The sequence below is a fragment of the Platalea leucorodia genome (genome assembly GCF_965183815.1).
Source record: "Platalea leucorodia genome assembly, chromosome: 5".
NCBI classification, from domain to species: Eukaryota; Metazoa; Chordata; class Aves; order Pelecaniformes; family Threskiornithidae; genus Platalea; species Platalea leucorodia.
The window spans coordinates 39,478,238-39,502,960 of record NC_138827.1 but is presented as its reverse complement, the minus strand read 5'-3'; the positions used below and the strand labels follow the sequence as shown (position 1 = coordinate 39,502,960).

The 24,723-nt window shown below is 38.5% G+C and overlaps 1 protein-coding gene across 1 annotated transcript; it reads right to left on the bottom strand.

Annotated features, from left to right (window-relative positions):
- Positions 1 to 98: 98 nt before the first annotated feature.
- Positions 99 to 24,723, bottom strand: BRDT (bromodomain testis associated; the record flags this gene model as incomplete). The annotated part of the gene is made up of 19 exons (XM_082314516.1): positions 99 to 167; positions 846 to 1,005; positions 2,299 to 2,549; positions 3,867 to 3,940; positions 7,736 to 7,877; positions 9,186 to 9,298; positions 10,051 to 10,222; positions 11,402 to 11,469; positions 12,394 to 12,525; positions 14,077 to 14,190; positions 14,304 to 14,596; positions 14,675 to 14,862; positions 15,971 to 16,159; positions 16,361 to 16,489; positions 17,533 to 17,904; positions 19,035 to 19,207; positions 21,334 to 21,463; positions 22,224 to 22,361; positions 24,532 to 24,723. 19 exons carry the CDS (start codon positions 24,721 to 24,723, stop codon positions 99 to 101), a joined length of 3,099 nt encoding a protein of 1,032 aa, XP_082170642.1.

Below are 24,723 nucleotides of genomic sequence, written 5' to 3'. Positions count from 1 at the left end.
TTAAAGTGGTCTTAACATTTAAGCTTGTAACTAGTACATTTTTAAAGTTGTATAGTTTGTAGTAGCGTTGAAGTTAAGTTCTATATTAACTACAACTTTCACTCAAGATATTCTTCAAAAGATGCCATAATATCACTCTGCAGATTGATATCAATTGTACAAGCCATCTGCAAGAAAGCAAATTAAGGTATTTTCAGAGCAGTTAGACATCAATTAGTACTATGCAGCTCAAATATTTAATAAAGATTTAAGAAAAAAACTACAAAGCTTCTTCCCAAAAAGAGCTGAACAGGATGAAAGCTTCAGTAGACCTTATCTGAATCTAGCATGATCTCACACAGCGGTTCTTACATTCCATTGTACAATATTATGAATTTTTTAAAAAAAAGTTTAATGTACAAAAATAGTAGCAATTAAAAAACATTCATTACCTACACCAATAAAACCAGTAAGTTAGTTTTAAAAAGGTTCAGTTTTGATATTTCAGACCAGAACAGTATGACTAGCACTTTTGTTGACATGGAATACGTTGAAGAGGATAGACAGCGTGCAAGACTTGAGGTTTGCACTTATTCAAAGGGCAGGGACTCCCCTTTAAAATTTGATTTTACCATGCAATTATTCTAAGCTTACGGGAGTAATAGGACCAAGGAGATAATTTTTCATATTCTGCCACTTGAAGACCTGCTTTGAGTTTCCTATTTAATTTTCTGGACTAACTCTTCAGGTAGCATAGTTCTGTTGTTCTCAATCATTCAAGCCCTTTAAAATAAGGACCTGAGCTGACGTTTTTTATTCTCTACTAAAGTTGAAAGCAAATCAGCTGGCAAGAGTCAGCAACTTACTGCTTCTCTCCTCCTGCGTTCTTGTTCAATTTTCCTAGCCAAGTTACGGTCTTGAACAAGAGCATGTTGTTGAGCTTCGGGCAGTTGTTTGCTCTTTTGCTCTTTTTGGGGCTCCGAGTCTGTCGCTGCCATGGCATCCAACCCTGTGCCTTCATTGCCCCTTTAAAGAAAGCAGAAGATATCAATATAGGATAAAAGTTTTTTCTTCTTTTTCTTCACAACAAGCCTTTGCACCTGAAGAGAGTTCTGCAAATAAATCAGCGCATAGCCCTCAAACTGTGGTTCTGTTTTACACGTTGATTGATAGTAATTTCCCTTTGCAAGAGGTATGTGCACGCAATTGTTAGGCTGTAGTAGGATAAGGTTTCCTGTATTCCATTTCCAGTCTATATGCACCTAGTGCTACACAAAGCTTACATGCACTTTCTCTGACAGATGTACATGCTTAACATTTCTGTTACTTTCTTGGCCCATGATGTTTTGCTTCTACCTTCTTCCTCTTCAACTAGTTATTTGAGTTAGATTTCACTAACTTCAGGCAAGCACCTGTAGTGTCTTATTCCATAGAGCTACATGCCTAGTTTTCTCCTCGTGGAAACCTGTAGTAGCTGAAGGTGCCTGGACTGTTCGCTATACGTTCTGAACAAGGAGTGTACTCTTAAGTCTCTCAAATGCTCAGTTTATTAAAATAATACATTCCAAACAAGCAATCCGTTCCAATACAGCCAGCAACGGTCAGGATCAGGAGAACTTAGGAACTGGCTCAGATTTACCTTTCACAGGGTCAAACAGGCAAGAAAAAAAAAAAAAATCGAGACTACTGAAGAGGGAAATACTACAGAAAGCAGAGTTTCAAAAAGGTGGTAAACAGCAATCTAAGATATTACTGCAATGCAGTAATTAGTAGGCAGTCACTTATCCCACTCAGCATAATAATAGACCTCAGACTGGGATACACGTGTGAGCACTCACTGAAACAGTGGCTGCAAACAACTAGGGAAGAATACTACAGCAGTAGCTTATTCCATATGTTTCTTTACAGCAATGCAAAGAATTCTGGTGTCTGAAGTGGTGCACACTGGAACTCCTTTAGCTGTGTTTACACCAGGTTCTTGAAGACTAGATTATCCTGCTTTCCCCTTAGGATAGCAATAAGATCTGGTTTTCCTGGCTACAGATATAGGAAAGTAAGATACTGAGGACAGGTGTGAATTTTGGTCAAGACCAGAGGAATTGTGTGCTCTGGGGTTCCAATAACAAAACAAACTAGAAAAGGAGTACCTGAGAAGTTTCTTTGACTGCTGAAACAATACTGATTTGCAAGGGAAAAAGGCACTTTATGCATTTTGGATGTGCAGTTGTGCTGAGTGGTACAGCTCCCCCCTTTCAACTGACACATGGCAATTACCTAATTCAAACCACTTGTTCCCGAATAACTAAGCCACCCAGGAACCATACAAGCAAAAAATAGAATAATATTTCAACATATGTGGCTACAAACCTCTCTTTTTCTTGAGGAAGGTCTCGCAGTTCCCTCTCAGCTTGCACCAGTGGCCTTTTTAACTCCTGGGCTTGCCCACTCCTCCTCTTTAATGCTGCTTTCCTAAACTGTTTGAAGCTCTCAGCAGATGTTTTTATCGGAGCTGGAAGCATCATCGTTTTACATAAGCTTACCCAGGAATCTATATTCTTAAATCCTGTATCCTGAAGTTATTAGAAAAAGGAAAACATAGAAGAGGCAAAAATACAACTACCAGTCATCCATTATCTGCTTAGTTCTTACATTAGCACAATGTTGTTTTGACTAGACCTATTTGGGACTATCTACAACAAAATACCCTTACTTTGGCAGAGTATTAGTGCAAATACAGCAATCTAAGCAGACTTCAATATATTGTCTCATCGACTTTGAGATTCTTTAGCAATATACTAAAAATTGTTGGCATTTGTAGCTATTCTTACCCAATCCGTTATATCCACCACTCCATTTTTTAATTCCAGAAAACATGAATTCACAAGACTGAGCTTGATTAACAATATTTTAATACGGAGAGCATCCATTTCATTTCTATACGTAATCCTTACATTACAGTAGTTTTGTATTAAGGTTGTGGGGTTGGTCTGTTTTAAATACCCATGCTTTCTCCCCGCTCCCCCAGTGGCATTTTCTTCATACCGTAAAAACAGCATAAAACTAGAATTCTTAAGAAGTACCGCTTCTACTAGAAGGTCACGTGTTTATGAAGGAAATACATATTTTTTAAATTGAATTCAGTAAATTAGTTAATAGCTTACTAAGAGCTAAGTGCCTAAAGAAAAATCCTAGGAGTATTTTAATTCAACAGACTATATACAAGCTTTTTAGGTCCAGAGGCTGACATGATCAATAATTTAGAGTAGCAATTTTGATTTGATGTTTTCAAATAACTGATTACCACAGAAGAATTTAAATAACAGGTAAGAAAATTCTTCTGCTCCTCCATTTAAGGTAACCTATTGTATGCTAAGAAATATTTTGCTTAAATTTAATAAAAACCTTCAGATTATTTCCCAATTGTAATAATGTTATCAAAAGCGTATCATTCTGTTTCAGAAAGGTTTTTCAATAGTACCCAAGGCTATATTCCACACTACTCTTATTTTTGTTACTGGATCAGCATGAGAAAGAACACTAATAGCTTGAATATCAGAACTAGATCAAGGAACACTAATAGTTTAAATATTAAAACTAGACAAGATAAGCCATATTTTTAATGGCAATATAGATATGTTATTTTTAACTTAATCTTAGATAATTTATCTTCCGAAATGATCAAAGCCCATAGATTTTGTTTGTTTGTTTTTAGCACTAGAAATGAGATAAAGCTATACAGGTTATAACGATACCCAAGAGCTATCAGACACTAAATACTTGAAGCATAAAAGACCAGATTTTCAGAGAAGATCCCAGGACAGGGAATTATTGATCCTAGTAAGTATACCCAAGCTCTCCTCCTCAAATGGGACTTGAGCAACACTTACCTTTCTTGGAAGAATTTTAGATTTTGGCTCCAGCATGTTTTTACCCTTAGGTTTAGCATTAGATGTACAATGACCTGATAGAAGAATAAAAAAGATTTTTCACTCGTGGATTTTATAGACTATGTTTCCTTAAATTTAAGTGATAAAAATTTAGTCGTTCTAGAAATTAACTGAAGAATTTACACTGTAATTTTTTCTTATTATTATTATTTGGTTCAGAATGACAGAAATGCTCCCAGACGTTTCCCAAGCTTAAGTTGAACTGAACCACTTCCCTCCAGTTTGGGGCAGGGAAAGGAATGGTTAAGCTCAACTATATATGAGAGATTAACTCCTAGTTAATTCTAGGAGAGGTCCCAGCAGAATGCCCAAAAAGTTTGGTCAGAAAGTCTCAACACAGCACCTTGCCAGTTGCTCACCTCCTGTCCCCTTCCCCACCCAGCCCTCTTCTATTTTAATTCCAGCATTATTTAAGAGTACCTCATTCATCACGTAAACTCATTTTGCCTAAAGCTCTCCAGCCTATTTCCCCCTTTTTTTTTTTTTAAAAAAAAAAAAAAAAAAAAAAAGGCAAATAAGTCAGCCACTAAGGGCTAGTCATCACATTTCCAGTAGCTTACAGGAGGTATGAATACTCTTTATTACTTGTGAGGGAAAAAAACCCCAACACTTACACATGCAAAGTAGAAGTGCTATTTTGACAATACTAACTTCAGATTAACAGTTCTGATATGCTGTGTTACTGTAGAAGATCCATACTATTTTGTGTGAAAAACACTTTCCTCAAACCTTTTAAGGCTTCAAAAAACTTTTAAAATGCAGGAACAGATACAAGTTCCTACATGGTAGGCCTGAAAATAGACTTTTGTAATACTAGGGACCAGCTAGAATACCACACAGTTAACAAAAGCCATGTATTGTAGGGTAGGTTTTTTAGTGTTTGGGGGTTTTTTTTGTTTTTGTTTTTTGTTTGTTTTTTTTGTTTTTTTTTTTAAATCTTATGTATTACTTTGTTATATTCCCTTTCTAAAGAGCTTCTAGGATGAAAAATCTAGGTGTACTCTGAAAAAGCCACTGTTTTAGAACCAGATATAAATGATGCAGATATCATTCAGCAAAGGTCCTCTACTACAGTTTGAGATGGTTCAGTATTTAAGTAAATGTTTAATAAAAAACTTAAGATAACTTTTTTTTTTAACGCAAAGGATAAAGTTTTTGGATATTTGAATCTAGAATGCTAAAGGCAGAGTATCAAATCCTCAGTCAGTTTGTCATAAAAGGGGTTTTCAGAAAGACCTCACAGCCTCCAAAAGTTAAGACAAGAACAGTGCCTGGCCTTTACCCTATGCCTCCATGCATTGCCTCTGAGCTGGTATAATTGCAAGTGAGCAGGAGAGTTTTTACTATACAGCGGAATAAAATAAGACAAAAGACCTCTGAAGTCTCTCAAGTACTATTGAAGAGGGTTCCAAATCTACATTCTCATGGATTCCAGGTCCAGTTAAGCAAAGTCTACCCAGGTCAAATTCTGTTATCAGAGACTTGTTCTCCTCCAGAGTAGAGAACTAGTGTATTAAGATGTCCCTCTTAATACAATAGGCATCTTTCTTCCATCAATCATTTATCCTCATACAGGCAGCTTGGATCTTCATGTAAGAAACTAGGCAGTCTTGAGCACTGAATACTCCAAAATAAAGCAAGAGCTTCACACAACCAAAAATATCTAACCCCGTTGTGAAAATCAATTTGATCAACCTGTTATACCCACCAAGATCTACCTGAAGTAAACTTAAGATAAATCTAAATTTATAGTTACGTCTGTCTTAAAGCTCTAGATATAACGCAGGAATATGAGGCTGTGTCAAAAGTATTTGCAGCCATGGGCTTTGAAACACACGTTTTAGAGCTACTTACAGCCATGCCAGCCTTCACAGAACCTCTCATTGAGAGACACTGCTTTTTAATTTGAAGGGAAGCTTGTAGTTACTGGTTTCATAAGTTAAGCTTCTTAACAAGCCACCACTGAATTCAGCGATATGCCAAGCCTGCACCCACATCATCAGAGGCATCACAAGTCTAAAATCAAAACCTCCTGTTTCAGAGATGCAGGTAACCTCACAGAAATGCCTGAGACAGTGGGATTCTCTACAAAATTCAATGAGTTGCTCTAAGCATCCAATTCTAAAATGAGTTTCCCTCGTTTGCTCTAAGTAGATGCATATAGTACAGAGCACTCTCTACATTTTCTATCAATAGATTACAGGTCCTACAACAGTTCCAGATTAGCAAAGTTTTTGTTGTTGTTTTAAAAAAAACAAACAAAACCAAAAACGCCCAAAAAACCAAAAGCCCAAATCCTGTATTTTTCCCCACCTCCTTCCAGTTTTCTACAGGAGTTAATAGTGGAAAGGCTAAGATAATACTGAGCACAGTCTCGGGGCATGTATCATTACAGAAACAAATGCCACTGTGTTATGGAAGAGGGCAGATAACTACACTCACATAACAGTGTTAAAAGCTCTGCTATGCAACATAATACTGAAGTTCAAGTGTTCTCAAAGGCAGAGTCTCATTACTGGATAGTTCTCATATTAAACACAGAAGCTCCTCAAAAAATGTCCCATGAAAAAGGGAAGAAACAGTACAAATTAAATGAGGATGAGGAACAGAAATTTAAGAAGAATAAAGAGTAAGCAGTAAACAATTAAGTATGGAAAGGAGCAAGCTTTCCCAATAGTTTTGGCTATGTTTTTTTTCTTCCTATGAATATTGAAACAGTGAGCTTGATTTATTCCTCCTTGTTTTCCCAGCTCTTCAGCATATTAAGATAACACCAGGATCTTGATAGTTACAGTCATGCAGTATACAGGACAGGAATTCAAGTTTTAGGCAGCCTCAAAACTTTATCAGTGAAGATCATTAGCTGAATCCATGGAACTCCAGCAGCTACAAGTCTAAACAAAGGAAGTCAGTATGTGTATGGATAGGTGTGTTAAGACCATGAGAATACCAAATGGAGCATCTTGGAGAATTAAATCTCCATTTTTAGAGTTGCTTTAATACAACTCAAGTACCCAGTATTGTTCTTTGGCAACAATTAAAGAGCTCATCGGTGAGAAGGCTGTGCCTCTTAATTTCATCAAGATTTCAGAAGCTTGTTGCTTCCCCTATTCAAGCCTATACAGGTAGTTTAGAGAGGAAAGAGTAAAGGAGGAACCAAAACAATCATGTCTGGTAACACTAGGCTCTCAGCATGGATGTTCAGTGTCCAGCTCACAATTCTTTAGTTTGAAACATGCATGAAGTCTGATGCATCTCTACATGGAATGCAGCTTTCAGGGAACCTGTGTTCTTGTAACAATTGCAAGTTCGTTCCACGGTGAAAGCCTGTTTGACATTGCTTTACTGTCAGATCCTTGTCACCAAGAGCCAGAGGTGGTAACTCAAAATAGACACAAAGTGCCCTGGGAAAAGAGCTCCGTGAAGCTTCAGCAGAAGACAGCTTAAAGGCCAGTGAAGTTTGACAGATTGGAGCATCAGTTCTCTCAGACTTTCTGGAAGACTGGGTTACTTATCCCTAGTACTAAATTTAGCAAGCCAAGTTCTTAAATCAAGACGTCATTTGCTTTGTATGTTTTAACACAGAACAAGAACCAAGCATCCATTTAAGTTAACTTTTTTTTAAAAAAAAAAAAAAAGCAGCAAATAAAGAAAAAGAAAGAGCAAGGGAAAACTGCAACCCCTCCATTAGTCTGCAAACTGATTAATGTACAAGTGTTCAGCATTTTATTTCTTTAAACCACGTTCATATACATTTTTAACTTTACACCCCTGATATCAGTTACAGTTTTTATTATGACAATACATACTTTGTTCTTGACTTATGGATATTGAATCAGCAGTTCTCTCACTGGCCTTGTTTTGAAGTTTATTTGATTTGTCTAGATGTATTGTTTTCTCAGCTTGTTTGCTCCAGTCAGCACTGTCAACCTGGGAGGTTGTGTTGGATACCTAGAAGAGAAGTTAGACTTCAAAATATGTTCTGAAGTGCTAAACACATGGATTCTTCTTGTACAGCAGCAAGATTAAAGATTTAGAAACTTAGAGCAGTAAATTGTTGCAGCTCTAGCTTCTGTAAACACCAGGGAAGAATTAGATTTCATTCATATTACAGTGGTCAAAGCAAGTTCTTACGTTAATATTTTGGATTTAGAACATGAACTGCTCAGAGATCCCGAGTGATGGAGTGGATGGAGTATGAGAAACTGATAGAAGCTCTTTAACCCTGGACATGGTACAACATAATAGAAGTTGGCTTTTACTGTTGTGAAGGCAGTTACTCCACTCTAGCTTATGGATCAGGGTGAAGGGCAGCCGCATTACTTCAGTTCACTGGTATTTTCTCTGTGCAACACTGTTTAGTAATCCCCTTGAACTGGGGAAGCTGTTGCACAAACCCGAGTCTCAGAATAGATACTACTTGCTGCCTTTGGATAGTGGACACAAATGAGAAAGGACAAATTGCTTTTCTTCCTTTCTTGCAGGACACATTCCTGTGCTTATAGACTCAAGAGGTAGTTTCTATCCATTTCAGAAAATAAAAGCTATTGAAACCTGGCTAAAGCAGCTATGCTTGAAACCACATTGAGAAAGATAGTTAAACATCTTAAGATGGAAGAGATCGTGCTGCTGCAGTAACATCAATAACTTCCTTTGTAACACAGAGGCCCTTCTAACCAGGATACTCTCCAAGAACGTATTAAGACAGAAATCAACAGTGACTAAATATTTCACAACCTCATCTATGACCCTGAAAGCCCCAGTTTCCATGGTTTTGGGAACAGGAGGAAAAAGCAAGACGCTTTTCCAGGATAGCCTCTAGAGTCTTCAGAGTATTACTGAGCTTATGAGATTGATACTTCTAGAAGGCAGGAATATATAGTATAAGCTGCCCATCTCTTTTGTGAAACTAAGTTTAACAGGGTGGGCTTTTAACCTCTAAGTATGCAACGGTTACTTAAGCTATAGCACTGAAAAGAAATAAAATAAGCTTTACAGTCCATTATAAGCTTGATATATTGATCAGCCAGACTCTTTCCTTTTGTGTTGCATCCAACAGGCAATGAATTAATGTCCTATTAAAGGATAAGAATCACTTTGGTAGTGGGGTTTTGGAGAACTTTTGTTGTAAACCTTAAGTGGCCTTCATTGCATCAAATTAAAGCCTGGAATATTGTATTAGATCTTATTTAAATGATAAAGAACATGCTTTAAAGAAGATATTTGAAATGAATGCATTAGAGAGAAGCATGTATTCACCTCTGGAAGAGCATGTGTGCACAGGGTGACAGAAGACTGTTTTGTCCTTGGAGTACTCTGAGGAGTTTGCTGGTCTGGAGCATCACGCAGAGCAGATACAGCTGAGATTGTACCTGAGAAAGAAGTAGTGTGTGATTTCCCCTATCATGCAAAGTGCAGTCCTACATCTCAAAATTAGGTCGCTGTTTAGAGCTGTGGATTAACTGGATATGAAGATATGTATCCTAGCTGCACAATTTGAGACAGTTATTTTTAATTAGTTTTTAATTGATTTCTCAGTTAATCAGCTACAAGCTCAAGCTGTCTTTTACAAAAAACTCAGAAGTGTATGAAGTTGTTAGACCTTTTGAAGTGAGGAAGGGAAAAGAATAGCTCCTTGGATCAAGTTCCTAAGTAACTTAATATTTGATATGTCTAGACAACAGCAATCAGTTCGGAGGGTCTATGGCACCAAGCTTTAAATTCAGCTAATAGGGATTTCAGACATGAACTTGCATGGTGGTGATGGGTTTAAGTACCTAATCCCTGCCTTAAGGTGTTCAGCACTTCCTGTAACCCTAAGTTCATTGAGGTGTTGTTTTCCATCTCAGAGGGAGGCATGAACACCTCCTCCTGTTTTAATGCTGTTCTGCCCCACCATAAGTGCCCCAGTAATCTGAAACCCTAGCCAATCCTCAGTGCTGCCACACTTTTATTTACATCATGCTCTTTATAATCCATATCCTGCAAGAACTTTTTCTGTTACCCACTTGATAACCTCCAAACCCCCAAGATAAGCTTATTGGGCAGTACAAGCATTAGTCCTACCCTCCCTTCTTTCCTCTGCAGTCATAAATAGCCACGCTTCTTGCCATAAGGATGTTACCTGAGGGAGACTGGGAATATTGTTCTGATGGTTTAAGTGATCTATTCTGTAGAGGCTGAAGCCTCTGCAGTACAGTGAGAGGTGGCTTCTGCAGTTCAGATGATCCACGATTTTGCAATCTACTAGTAAAAGACGAGGGCTGTGCTTGCAGAACAGCATTGCAGGATGTCCTCTGTAAACACAGCGGTATTCTCTAGAAAAAGATTGCAGTAGTTAATACAGCCAAATCTTAATTTATAGCTATTTGATCCCCTTTCCCCACCACCACTCCATTTCCACTGTTTATAGGATTCAGTAGTCCTTGTATTGTGATACTAATCTAGCATTTTCTAAGTTTAGATGACAAAAACCCATGAGGTGAAGTGCACTGCCTTGGTCTGACAGATACATTTTGTTCTCATGGGTTTTCTGTAACATGAGGATTTAAAGTATGATGTTTATTGTTACTCAGAAAGTCAGTGAGGGGCTGTTATAACTGACCAAGCTGAAGCTTAATTCTTGTATCCTCTTTTCTCAAGTTTACTGCTGTCATTCTGTCACTGCAGAGGCTGCACTTTTTAAACAAAACAAAAAAGAGGGTGTTGCATAATTCCTCCCCTCAGTCTTTGCTTATGAAGATGCAGAAGGAGCAGCTGAATAATAAATTTGCAGCCTAGTTTCCTGTATCCAGCTAAGCACTTTAAGTGAAAGTCTATTGTAAGAAGAATGAAGGCTTTGCTGTGATCTTGCTTTGAAATCTGAGGTCTCTATCTCTGGTAGCTTCAAGGGAAATTGTGAAAAGGCAGCTAACCCTGACAAGAATTAACACCCACCGTATATACAAGAATAGAGCAATTCAATCTTAGAAGCATTAAAAATTATTTCTAGATAAAACCGCTGTTGCTTATAGTAATGCCATAGTAATAAGTAATATAAAGTATCCTGAAAATGACTAGTATATTGTACCGTTTATTTATTTTCAGGTGTAGAAGTGAGGTTATTTATAGATAAAGAAAAAATATTTAAGTGGGGTTTGCACTGTTCATTAGGTCAATTCAATACTCAAAGATCAAGTTGGAGAGGATTTTCCTTTTTTAGGGGTGGGGTGTATGGAGCATTCTCCCTCTCTCCTTTTCCCTTCTCCTTCACCCAACACAGAGTTACCATGATGATTATAAGAAGTAAAAGCCTCAGGAGCTACTTTTAACAAACAGCAGATATTGCACCTCCATGTAAATCACTCCTACAGAACAAGTAGCATTCAAGCCATATTCATTATTTCCTAATCAAGTTGTGTCATTTCCAGTACCATTGTATGTAACAAGTAACTTTGTTTAGGGCAAAAGTGTTATATTCATTCCAGTCCGTTTACCTTAGGCTTTTCCATAAAAGTTGAACAGTTCTGCCTGGCTCCAGTCTGTTTTGAGAAGGTTTCTGTAACTGTAAATACAGAGAGGTTGGCAGAAAGAGGGGGGTGGAGAAAAAAAAGAAAGAAAAAAAATCAGTCATTCGCATATGTTTCATTATTCACACATACAAGATGCAAGTTGCAGTTGTACCTAGTGAGCCAAATGTCACAGTAAAAGGACCATCCTTATCTTGGATACTTTGGCTTCAGCTTGATGAAGAAAGAACTTCTCCCAGACATAAAAAAAGACCACAAAGATTCCTGCAGGATCAAGGTCTTTGCTGCCATCAATGACTTCACTGTTTGCTTGCCCACACTGCAAATTGTTGAGCATTCATCTCACCTTACACTGTTACCTCATACAGATATCTACGTTGTAGACCTCCAGTTTGGCACGTCTGTTCTGTCCTAGAAAACTAAAGAGAGTTCTGTGTACAGAGAGCAACATCATCCTGATATCCTGATGGTGCAGCACTGTCTCGTCCCTTAAACAAGCTTGAGACAGCTTAAGCATCAAGCTCTACAGTCAATGCTGTTGGCACTTTTGTCCCTCAGCTTAGGGACAAGCTAGGGCACCCTTCATGCTGCAGACCAGAAGATGAAAATAAAGTAAATCACAGTTTCAAAAAGGAATCAAAACTACAAGAGTAGGCTGTAGCCTAATAGTCAAGTCTCCAGGTTAGATACACAGACCTCCTTCTAGCTGATTTTGGTCCCTGAAGTTTTTCACTGATAAGCTGAGTGGATGTTGTAGGTTTGTTGTTGTTTGTTTGGTTGGTTTTTTTAACCTACAGACTCACTGTTAAGACACTGATTTAATAGCACTGGAATTGAGCCTTCGACATGGAGCAAACCTACAAGGGTAACTGGAGTCCTTGGTAAGCATGCAGAACAGTAGACGCTAACTGAGAAGGCAGATGTTTTGCCTATACAAACACAAAAGAAAGCTTTCTGACCCGATTCAGAGTCGCTGCTATCTGAGGAGCTTGAACCACTGCTAGTACTGCTGCCAGAGTCTGAGGAGCTGCTGCTGTTGCTGCTGTCGCTCAGTCTGCTTGGTCCAATACTGGACTCAACGTTGTTTTCAACTGCAGGAGAGAAAGAAATAATTTAGAACAACCTGCAGTAGAGCAGTCTTCATATACAAGACAAGGATCAACGTTGTTAGGTCTATTCTCCCATATAACAGCTCATCTTCTGCCATTTTCTTGTCCACTGTCCATTTAGAAGTGGATTTGAGACCTTTATAGAGAGGTAGATTTACCAGCAGCAAGCTAGTTGAATGAATGAATAGCCATTGGGGAGCTGTAATCACACAACTTGCAGTCCTAAAAGTAGGTTAAAACTGTGCTATCTTAAGACACAATTCAAGCAATTTTCCCCGTAAGTTTTCCTGCTGTTCAGAGCCTGTTTCTGTGCTTATTGCTGCTGCCAGACTTGCATGCTGAGGTCTTTATCTATAGCCAGCTCTCCTCTTTCCCAAGCCATATGTACTCCAGAATTGTCGTTTTTTGCCACCTCCCCACCATCTGACTATTTTGCATCTGCAGGATTGATTTAACTCCATTTATAGTGATTTCGCAGTCAAAAAGCTTTTTCAAAGTGTGTTGCTCTGACAGAAGCTTTGAAAATGGGAAGCTACATGGATACCTGTTTCCCTGGACACAAGTCTTTGTTAAGTGACAGCTTAAGCTCTTTCTTGTAAAGCCGCCAGATGCCAGTTGTAAAGATTCCCTGGCCTGCCTCCTCCCTCTCCCTGCAACATATCCTTTGCAACTGATTTCAGCTGCTTCTTTAAGCTTTTCTTTCTAGGATATTTTCAAGCCATCACATATACCAGACAGGAAGACTGTTGCCTGAGCTAATGCTGGATGCAAGCCTGTGTCTTGCAGGGCTGCTTCTATCATTTCAGCTAACTGGTTTTACATAGGAGCTTAATAGATATCCAATAGAGGGCAAAAATAGCACTCACTAGTTTAATGAGGAACAACTTGACCTATAATAGCAGCATCAGCTCCATTGATCTGTTCTCAATCCCTGACAGGAGCCACCACCAAGTGTAGATATGCTGAAGTACGTACTGAATTTCTGGCTTTGATATTGAAATGCATTATTGCTCGAAAAACTGAATTGATTCTCCTAGGGCACTTCCTAAAGACTAAGACAACACAGCACACCTGTCACTGATGCAGAAGTCTTGCTAGCATGACAGCAGTAGTGAGGCTGCAATCTAACAAGTATGACTAGAGTTTGTTATTCTTGAATCTCTAAGACACAGAAAGTGAATTGCAAACAAATACACAGACTGTGGGACACTCCTCCTCCCCCCCCCCCCCCCCCCATGTATTCATATGTCAGCATAAGGGAGAAGGCATTCAGTGTCCCTTAAGCTCTGAAGCCATCATCATTTTACCTGTAATAAAGGATTAGGTCCAAGAATAAGGATGATGTTTTAGACAGGACAAATAACTGACCAAATTTGCTGCTGTGACTCCAGCTCATTCAACATAGGAAGAATCTTAAGACCTCAACTGTTCTGAGGAGAAAGCCCCGGCTGCATAACAGTGTATAAGCCCAAGGGGAGAATGCCACTTTAAGCTATTTCTGTTACAAATTAATAAAAGTAAGAGTCACATTACTCTTGAGGGTCTCCTTTTTGGGGTTTAGTTGACCGTTGACATCCAGTAGCCTCTTCTCTAGCTCTTCTTTCCTCTCAGAATTAAGTTGTTCTTTTGACTTTGTTGGTTTTTTAGCTGCATGTGAAACAGAAGTTAACATTGCAGCAAAACAGAAAACAAATCTAGGTGGTGGTGTGGTTTTTTTTGTTGTTGTTGTTGTTTTTTAAAGCATCATTTATGCTACATACCCTGCTGCTTTCTTGGTCTCTTCCTCAAACAGGTTGCCACGTATTTCTCTAGTTCTCTGAGTGTTGAAGCCTTTAAAGTTTCAAAGTCTATTTCTATCTCATCAAGGTTAGAGTTCCTCAGTGAAGGTTCTCTTGACTGTATTATATGGACTACTTTCCCAAGCTTATCTCCAGGGAGTTTATTTATGTCCAAACTCAACCGTCTTTTTTCATCATAATTCATAGGCTTGGCACCATCTTCATCTTCTGACTTATGTGCCAACAAGACCTGCTGCATGGTTTTCTTTGATTGACTGCAAGAAAAAAAAAGTGTACTGCAGTAACAGCAGTTTAAAATAATTTGACACCCACACAAGTCCCCCCACACTTACATGTTTAAGGACAGCTTTTTCTTAGATTTCTTCTTGTGTTTTAGATTTTTCTTCTTTTGAATCTGGCTTTTTAGTTTGGTTTTTTCTTTGTTCTTACTTTTCTCCCGTTTAGCCTTCCCTTTTTTCTTTTTCAGTCTAGGTAAGTATGCTCTGGTCAAAGCCCGCAACTGCTGGTGAACAGCTTTAAGCTATCAAAAGCAAAAAAAAAAGCTGATAATCCTAGGCAATATAGGATGAACAATAAACTGGCCCTAAATATCACAGGATTTGTGGCAGCTGAGCACATATTAATAGGATGTTTGCTTTCCAAACAAGGTTTATTTTCCAAGCATCTTACTATATCATAGATTAGTCACAGACTATGCATATAGAAGATGTAAGGCTACTTATTTTATGCAGACATTTCTAACAGCATATGTCTTCTAGCATCCTGTGAAGAATAAAAAAAGCAAAAAAGTCACTGTAGGAGTATCCAGCAGCTCCTCTTTAATTTCAAGCATTTGGGAAGCACATAAGTGCCTTATTTGGTTAGACCTCTACAATGTTACTGAATTAGGCTAGTGGGACTGGGCTTGTGAATCTTCAACCCATAAACCCCAGGTATTTTGTGATATAAAATGGCTAGTTGGGACACACTAACAGCTTCAGAGAAAGACTTAACACAAGTTTGTTTAAACCTCATAGGAACTAGAAGGAAAGATGGACAGACGCTAGTTTTCCCCATAGTTTACAGGTACAGCAGCAGCAGGTTAAAGCAGTATGTTCAAGCAAAAGCAAGACGCATTCCACTCTTAGCCAGTGAAGTAAAGCCATGCTTCACATTAGCATGAGATTCCTTCTGTTTTACTTCATACTGAGCTTTCCGAAGTAGAATTTAATGACTTGCTTTTGTGTGGCTCAGAAGAGACTGAGCAAAAGAACAGGGCTCTTCAACCATATGAAGGAAGTGCCATTGTTAGAAGAATATACCCCTAAGCTACACGTGGAGTATCTGGATGCTCTCATCACACCGCAGCAACAGGGTTTTATTTTTCAGAAGTTTGAGAGTCATCTGAAGAAGTGGTAGGCAAGAGTACTAGAGCAATGATTCACTAAAACCAGTTTGTATTTCCTGAGGCACTATTCACTTAACTTTTGGAGGTGTTTCCAAACAGGAATAAAGGTCTGTATTAAGAAAAACAAATTACTATAAAATTTAAAATGCTGATTCTTGGTGCTAAGCCTTAGAATGGACAATTGCAAGTAGCACTATCAGAGAGATTGTAACAGTCATGCACATTGAGTACTAATGCTTACTTGCTCCTGAAGCTTTGCAAGGCGCACTGTTCTCTCCTGCTCGGAGTCTTCAGATGATTTTTCTTCTGAAGAGTCATCATTACTGCTCTCACTGGAATAAGCTTCCGTCATTTCTCTTGTAGGCTGCGGCAGAGGAACACTAGCAACAGGTTCATCAGGAATTTTGGCAAAGTGCATCTCAAAAACATCCTAGAGTTACATTTGGGAACACCAGAGGTCAGCACGTTTTTCAGATTCTAAAAGCATTATGAGGTTGCTGCTTGTTTTCTAGAACTACACAGCAACATAGTAGTTGGTAACATTAGTAGATGCTACATCAGGGCACGAGATGAGAGAGAGTAGGACTATAAGATTCCTTTGTGGTCAAGTCTGACTTAAGCGATAACTCACCTGAAGTTTTCTTGCCATAGCAACTATTTCATGGTCTGGAGAATTATGTTTGTAGCAGCTCATGAACATTGATCTAACATCCGTAGCAAATTCTTGTATATCTCTATATTCAAAATTATCCATTTTCTTCTAGAGGAAAAGAAGATTAATGCACATTTAGGGTTTGAAAGTAGAGAGCATCACCATGAACTGGCAGAAAAAGAGGAGGAACAAGAATTTTGACATCCAGTATCAGGTTCAGCTTGTGTCAAGACAGCAAATATTGTAAGAGCCATTATAGAAAGACCTGCTTCTCTTTTTAACATTATCCCTTTAACAAAGTAAGAGAATTTCCTCTTTTAAACAGATTTGCTAACTGTAATTGCTTTAAGGACTTCGTAGTACTAGTTTCAGCACCAGGTCAAGACAACAATGTTTGGGTGATTTTATTTGGTCATGTCCTCAGCACTTGGTTTTGATTCTAAGCATGGTATTTATACAAAGCCTATTCCATAAGTGCTTGAGTCAAAGTAATGGGCTAGAAATTGGGAAATAACCTTTATATTGTGCAAGCCAGTTTTCAAGATAATTCAATAGACTATTGAAAGCCAACCCTCCCCACAAAGGTGGGTCTTAACTTGGCTAAATACTTCAACCCCAGACAGATGTGCCCAGTGTTCACAAAGCACTGGCCACATATCTCCATCTAGAAGGGTTCCTTTTCACAGAAGGTGTGAGAGGTGTCATGTAAATATTCAGTGTTGATGTTCCAGGGCACTTCACCAAGGATAATGAGATTCAGAGAGAAGCAGAAGTTAACATTACAGAATTGCATTTTGTTTTATAGAGCATTAGGAACAGCATTGTGTATACAGACTGAAAAATGTTTAACATGCAGCCTGCTTGGAAGTGCTTCACAGAGATGGCAATTCCTTCATTACTATATTAGCTTGTTCAACAGATAAGTAGATTAGCCACTATGCACATAGTCACACTGAGACTTAGACTTTCTTCAGTGAGCTGTGGCTTAGTTTCTTGAGAGAGATAAGTGTATATGGCTTCTATGCCCATTATTTCTTTCAAAGAAGCAGCTTTCATGACACCTTTTCAGTTAACACTATTAAAATCCAGTCATTGCACAAGTTATTCAAGCAAGCACACAAATAGTCCAATTCCCTCTGAAACATACTTACTTTAATGGCTCCCAGGTTTGCAGGACATTTTGTGATCCCTTGGTTCTCACTGAGTGAGAAAGATGCAACATCTACAGGTTTTAAGAAAGGCCACGCATATGCTGCATGTTTCTTTGAAAACATTTCTTTAAGTATTTCATTACAATGTTTCATTTGTTCTGACAACTGAGTCTTTTTAAGAATTTCAGGTGACTGTTGAGAATCTGGCAAGTATGTCTTCAGAAGCTTATTTGGTATCATACGTTCATTTTCACCTCTGCATGCTTTAACAGCTTTTCTTTCATTAAATGTTGCAGAAGATTCACCACTTGCTGTGAATATTGAAGTAGTAGGAGTTGTGGTGTCAGCCTTCCTTTTCACACCTTTTTTTGCCTAGAAAAAGAAAATTTTACAGTCCAAAATACAGATGTCCAGAACAGTGAGAGAATGGTCAGCTTTCAGACTACACAAAAAAAAAATCTAAAAAGTGTCAGAACCCTTACAGCTATTGAAAGCAGAGCAGAACGTGGCACTTCCACAAGTTTAGACTGAAAACCTACAAGGCATTACAAGATCAGCATGCCAAGCTCAATCTTAGATGTAAAGGAAAGAACAGGGTGTACTGCAGGTCAGGTTGTGGTCAGTTTTTAGCCATTTGAGAAGACTCCAAGAAGCTGGTAGGTTATGAAGTTACCACAAGACGACTGCCATGGGAAGGGGAAAAATTATTGCAATTCATTTTAAGCCTGGTTGAGGACTTTATGCACAAGGTTTCTCTCTATTTTTCTTTAACCTGGGTGGTATTTGGTTTGGAAGCGATACAGTGCGCGCTCTGTCATCAGTGTTCAGACTCTTCAGTAAAGTGTAAATATACACTGTAGGAGAGCGTGACACATGTGCCTGTTCCTCATTGGAAGAGCAAAACCAAAACTAAGTCAATACAAGATGTTTATCTGATGAAAATGTCAGATGGTCACATACAATTCAGATTGCAGTTAACAAGAATTTGCTTTTGTGAGCTACAAACACCTTCCAGGCTAGTTACACAATGTTTAAGCAAGCATGCTATTTTTAGGGAATCAAGCATTTGATTTACATTGAAAACATGAGAAGTTATTAAATAGAACTTAGAGCTTTATTTTAATACTAAACCCATTATCTACCCCTCAAGGAAAGAACAGTTTCTACATCAATGTGAAGCCTGCAGAAGTATAGCAGCACACTTCAGGAATGACCATCTCAAAGTTCACTTTGTTTCTTTGACAACAACATTTTAAAACTACATTTGTATGAAAAGATGTACCAAGCAGTCATACCAATTTCTGCTTAGTTTCTAGAATTAGTACTGGCCTGGTTATTTAGCAGAGACCTAGAAGTTTTAATGGAGATCTCTTACTATCTTCTATCACAATAGAAGTTTTGAAAAGATACTGCAATAAGCATGGCTCCCATGGTTTTGCTGTTAGTGCCTGAAGCAGCAATTTCAATACCTTTCTTTCTGAAAGTTATTTGAGGAAGCTTACTTTTGTTATAGGGACTGCAGCTGGCATTAAAGCAGTCAGCTGAGCTGCAGACAAAGGAGCTAGTGTAACCTGATGTAGCTCTTGAGTCATCACTGGAGGCTGCTCGCTGCTTTCAGCTTGTTTCTGCTCTGTGCTTTGTTCATTTGAAGTCCCAGGGTTGGGCTGCTGTGTTTCTGGTTATTTTAAAACAGAAAGTTTTAAAGTTAGGTCTTAAATGTTGCAGCTAATTATTTCCTGATCAAATTGAACAGTTGTTAACACAACCACTCTTCCACACCCAAACTATACAAATAAATAGAAACAAAAGCATTGTTACATATAGCAACATTGGTATCCTCCTCTACTCGGGACCATTAATACCTCAGCTAGAGTATTGTACCAAGTTATGCATATTTAGCCTCAAGGGAGCTGTGGATTAACCTCAGAGGGAAGATTAAAGAGACATCACGCTGAAACCTGTACATGGTAAAAACGTGCTTGCCAAGAAGAGAATCAAGTTGTTTTCTACATGCACATAAAGACCAAGCACCAAAGGGTGCAAACTGCATCATGAAGGTTCAAGTTTCCTAAGCATAGTTAAGACCTGCATATATTGCTTAGCAATATTACAGGTATCGATCACTGATTTGAGGACAGTTTAGACCAATGTTTTTCTGTATTTGATTTGGCTAGTTAGATTACTAATGTCTTTTCCAGCTCTGTGATTCTGTTCAGTTCCCATAGATGTTCACACCTATTAGTTTATATAACACAACACTGAGTAACACCATGACGTTCTCTGAAATGGAAGTCAGTTGCCTTCTTTTTTCTTTAAAGGGAAATAAGCTGTATGTATAGATCTGTCTCTAAAGCCAAAGTCTGTGAAAGATGGGACAGAAATATTTCCTTGATCATAGCAATGTGCTCAACTATCCAATTCAAAAAGAAGTGCTTAGAACGTTTCAAAATTTGTACAAGCTGCATATTTGTGTGTGCAAAGGGAATGGAGGGAACAGCATTAATACCAGCAAGATTGTGTTATGAAAGCATCTTAAATTGTTGCAATCATTTGAGAACCAAAAAGCTAACTCAGCTTCCAACACATTTCTCAGAAATCTTTTCTGGGAGTCACTTCTACCTGTGCAACCAACATATTCTGCCAAGGCAATGAATTGCTTGAGACTTTACTCATATAAGCTAGTAAGAGCAGGAAGCCAGCTGAGCATCCTCCTCTTCCTCCTAACCCCCTAAAAATTCTTGTGAAAGGACCAAGAAATCCACTGCTTTACCATCTACCAGATCACCGAAAGGTAGTGTTGCTCCTCAAATACACCTTGAGGAGAAAGCTACAGAGATCTATCAAACTGTAATACTATTTTGAAGAAACATTTGTTTCAGATACTACCAGCAACAAGGACAACCACACCACCAACAGCAGTAAGAGGAAGCAAATGAAGTCATCAGGAGACCCTGAAGAGCTGTATAGTGGCATAGCTAAATAATAAGAGCATCTGTTAGGTGACCCAGTAAGAACGGAGCTAGCTAAGATCACTGCTCCATGGCTGTCAGAAGGTAAATAATTAAGAGGTATCAGGATGAAGAAGTGTTGCAGCTCTTTCAAGACATAGCTAACATTTCCCCAACAACTGACAGCAGTACCTCCAGGCCAATTTGGAAGACTACCTTGGAGGTCTCCAAATTAACTGATTGAGATGCACATGTGATTCCAGACACTGCATAGTCTTACTCCTATCAATATAAATATTTATTCTTTGGCAATGTTGAGAGCTTAGATGTAGAAGTGAGCACTTTGTACAAGTGAAACAGGTTATAAGAGCAATTAAAAAGACATAGGAGGTCAGTGATAAGTAATAAGTTGCAGCTAATCACCTGGCCTCTTGCAATTAGTCTTCCCAATGTCACTTCAAGCACTTACTATGCAATTCCCTCATGAGTTTGAGATGTCTTGACTGAATTGTCCTTTTTGTGGGCAAGAGCACTGCATTTCACCAGAAGTTTGGCTGTGAAGCTATGCTGTTACACTACTGATGAAGTTGTTAATTCTGACTTTTTACCCCCTCTTAAAACACATTTCATTAGTAGAAAGTAGGAAATTTAGCTAGCACCTATAAAAAAACATTATGGCTGCACTGAATCTGCTAAAGCCTTATAGCAATGTTGTTACTTGTCTGATATGTTCTGGGAAAAGTGGAGAACACCCCGACTGCTCCAGGGTTGAGCTGCGACAAGCTACGGAGGATTCCCTGTTTCCAGCTTTTGCTGGAAGTTTTTGCAGTTCAACATATAATACAGGCCTTACCTTCTGGCTTCTTTCCTTTTCTCTTTCCTTTGTTGAGAATCACCAGTCTTTCTTCTGGTGGCATTTGGGCTATTTTCTGCATAAACACTTTTTCTAGTTCTTGGGCCATAAACACAATGTCATCACCAGGCTGCAAAATACAGTCAGTGACATTCAGAGTAAAGGAGAGGCTGCAGTAATGGAGGGCTGCCTTGTAAAATAAACAGTCTACAGAATCCTGCTCCAACAGATTGAAACAAGCCACCAGTACCAGAGAGGTCTGTAAGTCCTTGCCATCCCTGCCCCCCCAACACACTTTAATACAAGTTGCTTCGTTACTGAAATACTCTTTCTCCCACTGTCCCATTGCACAGTCCTACTCGCTTTATATCCACGTACTTCCCACAGCAAAGGAAAAGGGGGCAGATCTGTAACTCCCTTATTCATTCCTATGTTCTGAAGAAAGCTGTTGAAGCTTAAAGATGTGACACAGCCAACAAACATCCAAGCGCAGGGAGATGCTAGCACTTCAAATTAGGTTAGTTAAACTTTTTGGAGGAGCAGAGCATGGCTCAGGGTTGCTACCCTTAAGCTTGTATAGCAGTTACACGGTGCTTGCTGTTCATGAGCTCTGCAACTAAAACCCAGAGATTTTGCAAGCGGAATCCTTGTGCAGAAAAGACTATGCCCTCAGTTGTAGCTCTCAGTCGTAACCGCAGGCTAGACTTTGCTTACATGCCCACAGTCAATTCTAGCAACAAAGCCCCCCCACCTTTCAGAGAAAATAGTTTCAAAAAATCATGAAGACATTGACTAATTTAGTGCAGGCTCTAATAACCATTTGCTTGCTTTAGACTTGTACGTATCGTTCAATAGAATTGGTTACTGGTAAGAGGTTGTGTTTCACATACCTTGTTATATATGTAGCAGTTCAAGAACATTGTTTTAAAGTCTTCAATGCATTCCACAGCTTTTGTGTAGTAATTGTGTTCCAGACGCTTTTTAATGGTGCTCAAGTCCATAGGTTTCTTTATAATACTGTAATAATCCTGTGGTTTTGAAAGAGTTAGTCACACAACAGGTATCTTCTAATATTAGGACATGAAGATTCTTACACATTTAGTTATGAAAGTTAAATTGCAAGAGAGGAGAATTGCATTATGTTGGAAGGAATATTTTATTTAAAGAAAAAAAAAAACTTTCCCCTATAGTCATAGGTACCACAGAACTAAGTGGTCAGGAGCTCTTCACCTCATTTTCGCCTTGCTCTTTCATATAACATCCACCATTGAAATCCCCAAAGAATATTTATTTCAATAGGATCCAGAGCTACACTGGCAGTAGTACTTATGAAAAGTATACGTACTTCTCATTTGTTATCTCAAAGCCATTTACCTGAAGTAGCCCTCCAGTTTACAGCACAGAGGGAAAGAAGCCAAAGACAGGCTTTGACAAAGACAAAGACTCAGTCACTGACAAAAAGAAGCCGCCAAGTTTTCACAGTGGCTGATCAAATACTTCATCCCCTGGGTTATATTGGCTCTCCTCTCAGGGTTAGTCTGGTGAAGATGTGGCAATATGACTGAAAGGCAGCTGGAATGTGAACTATTGTGATTATTTTAGTAGCATGGCTGAAAGCTTGTGATTAAGAGCATGAGGCTAATTCCCTGCTGGCACATTTAAGAAATCAGAACAGGAATATCCCCACTAAGTTCACATATACATTGTAATTGTATGAAGTTACTACTACTTCAAGAGTCTTCTAAAGCTGTCCTATCAATCTGTTTTAGTGAAATAAAAAAGCTAAATACATCATAGTGCAGACTGTTGAATTTACCAAAACAAAACCAAGAAAGCTCTTCAATAACGCAGCTAATAATTAAGTATTGTCCATTCTGCATCTTCTAACACCTGGAGGACAGAGGCAAAGGAGGCAAATACCTTCATTGTCCTTGCCATGGAGCCAGAGGTTTGCTTGTTATTGTGCAACGGTTGAACTAACACATACTTTTAGAAGTCAAGTGGCTGCCTTAGAAATCCAGAGAGGCAGAACTGGCCTGAGGCCAGCTGCAAATGTTGCTACAACTCTGAATGACCCTTAATATTAACCTTAAGTGACAGTTCCTTCCAAGAAGGAAAAAGGGTAAGAAAAGACACAGAAAGAGAGTCACTTTGACTGTGCTTTTGGACAAACTGACCAAATGAGTTTGTCATGAGAAACAGCTGCAGATAAAGGCTTTTGTCTGCTCTAAACAGAAGCAATGATTTTGTAGAATTAGTCTTGGAAATTTGAGAGAACTAAATATGATTGCTTAAGCTGCAAGAGGGGAAAAAAAAAAAAAAAAGGAAATGTACCGTAGTTTTATTTAACACCTTTCTACTTATCTACCAAGAGCAGTATCTTCCAGGTCATTTGAAATACCATTGTGTGAATAACTAATGTTTTCATTTGATACCTGAATTAAAACAATTTGTCACATTATATTCATTCACTTTGTTGCAATTAAACTGTAACATAAATAAACCCACAAGGCAATACAGAACAAGAATTTAAGCATCCAATCTCTTCTATTTCCTAGAAGACTGTTCTGTCACTGTGGTATGATCAGAACACCATAAGTCTTTTTTTCTTCCCTATTTTTGCAGGCACATTTAATTCCTCTAGAAACTTCAGAGCAAGATGCCAAAGTTAATTTGAAATTGTACTACAATTGTAATTACTTCTATCCATCAAACTGGATCCAGATTTGCCTATTTACTTTAGGGTCAATCAGATCTGCTTTTCCATCATAAAGCATTTGACATTGAAAGAGACTGGCCACCTCTTATTAAAAGTAAAAAACTCAAAGGCAAAAGAAAATACTCATCATATGCAGTGTTAAGAAATATGGCTAAACCAGCAGGGAGGTGGGAAGAAGACAAGACAGAATACCAACATCCAGAAATGCCAAGGGGCCTGTCTAAGCATTCTTATTATCCCTTAGAAATATTGATTTACTACAGTCTCAGATCAGAAAGCAAATGAACAAAGATGCAGCATTTAGTATGAACTAGAGAGAAAACAGTTTTCTTGCAGACTTGGATTAATGAAAGCTGTTCATATGCAAAAGTAGTCACCCATGATCCATTGCATCAGAAAAAACTCTTTTAAACTAACATTAATTCACAAGTCCTGTAATACTTTACATATTAACACTCCAATTCCAAAATGGTCCTTACAGGAAGATTCAGTGCTGCTGCATCTACAGGCTGATGAAATGGCCAGGAAAAGTTGTGTCTCCACATGGCTTTCATGACCACCCTTTGTAAGTACTGAAGTTGGTTTGTTTGACAGCCACTATTTTTGTTATTTATATATTCTGGTGGAGGAGGGTTAATAATAATAGAACAGTGTTGGCTTGGAACAGACAT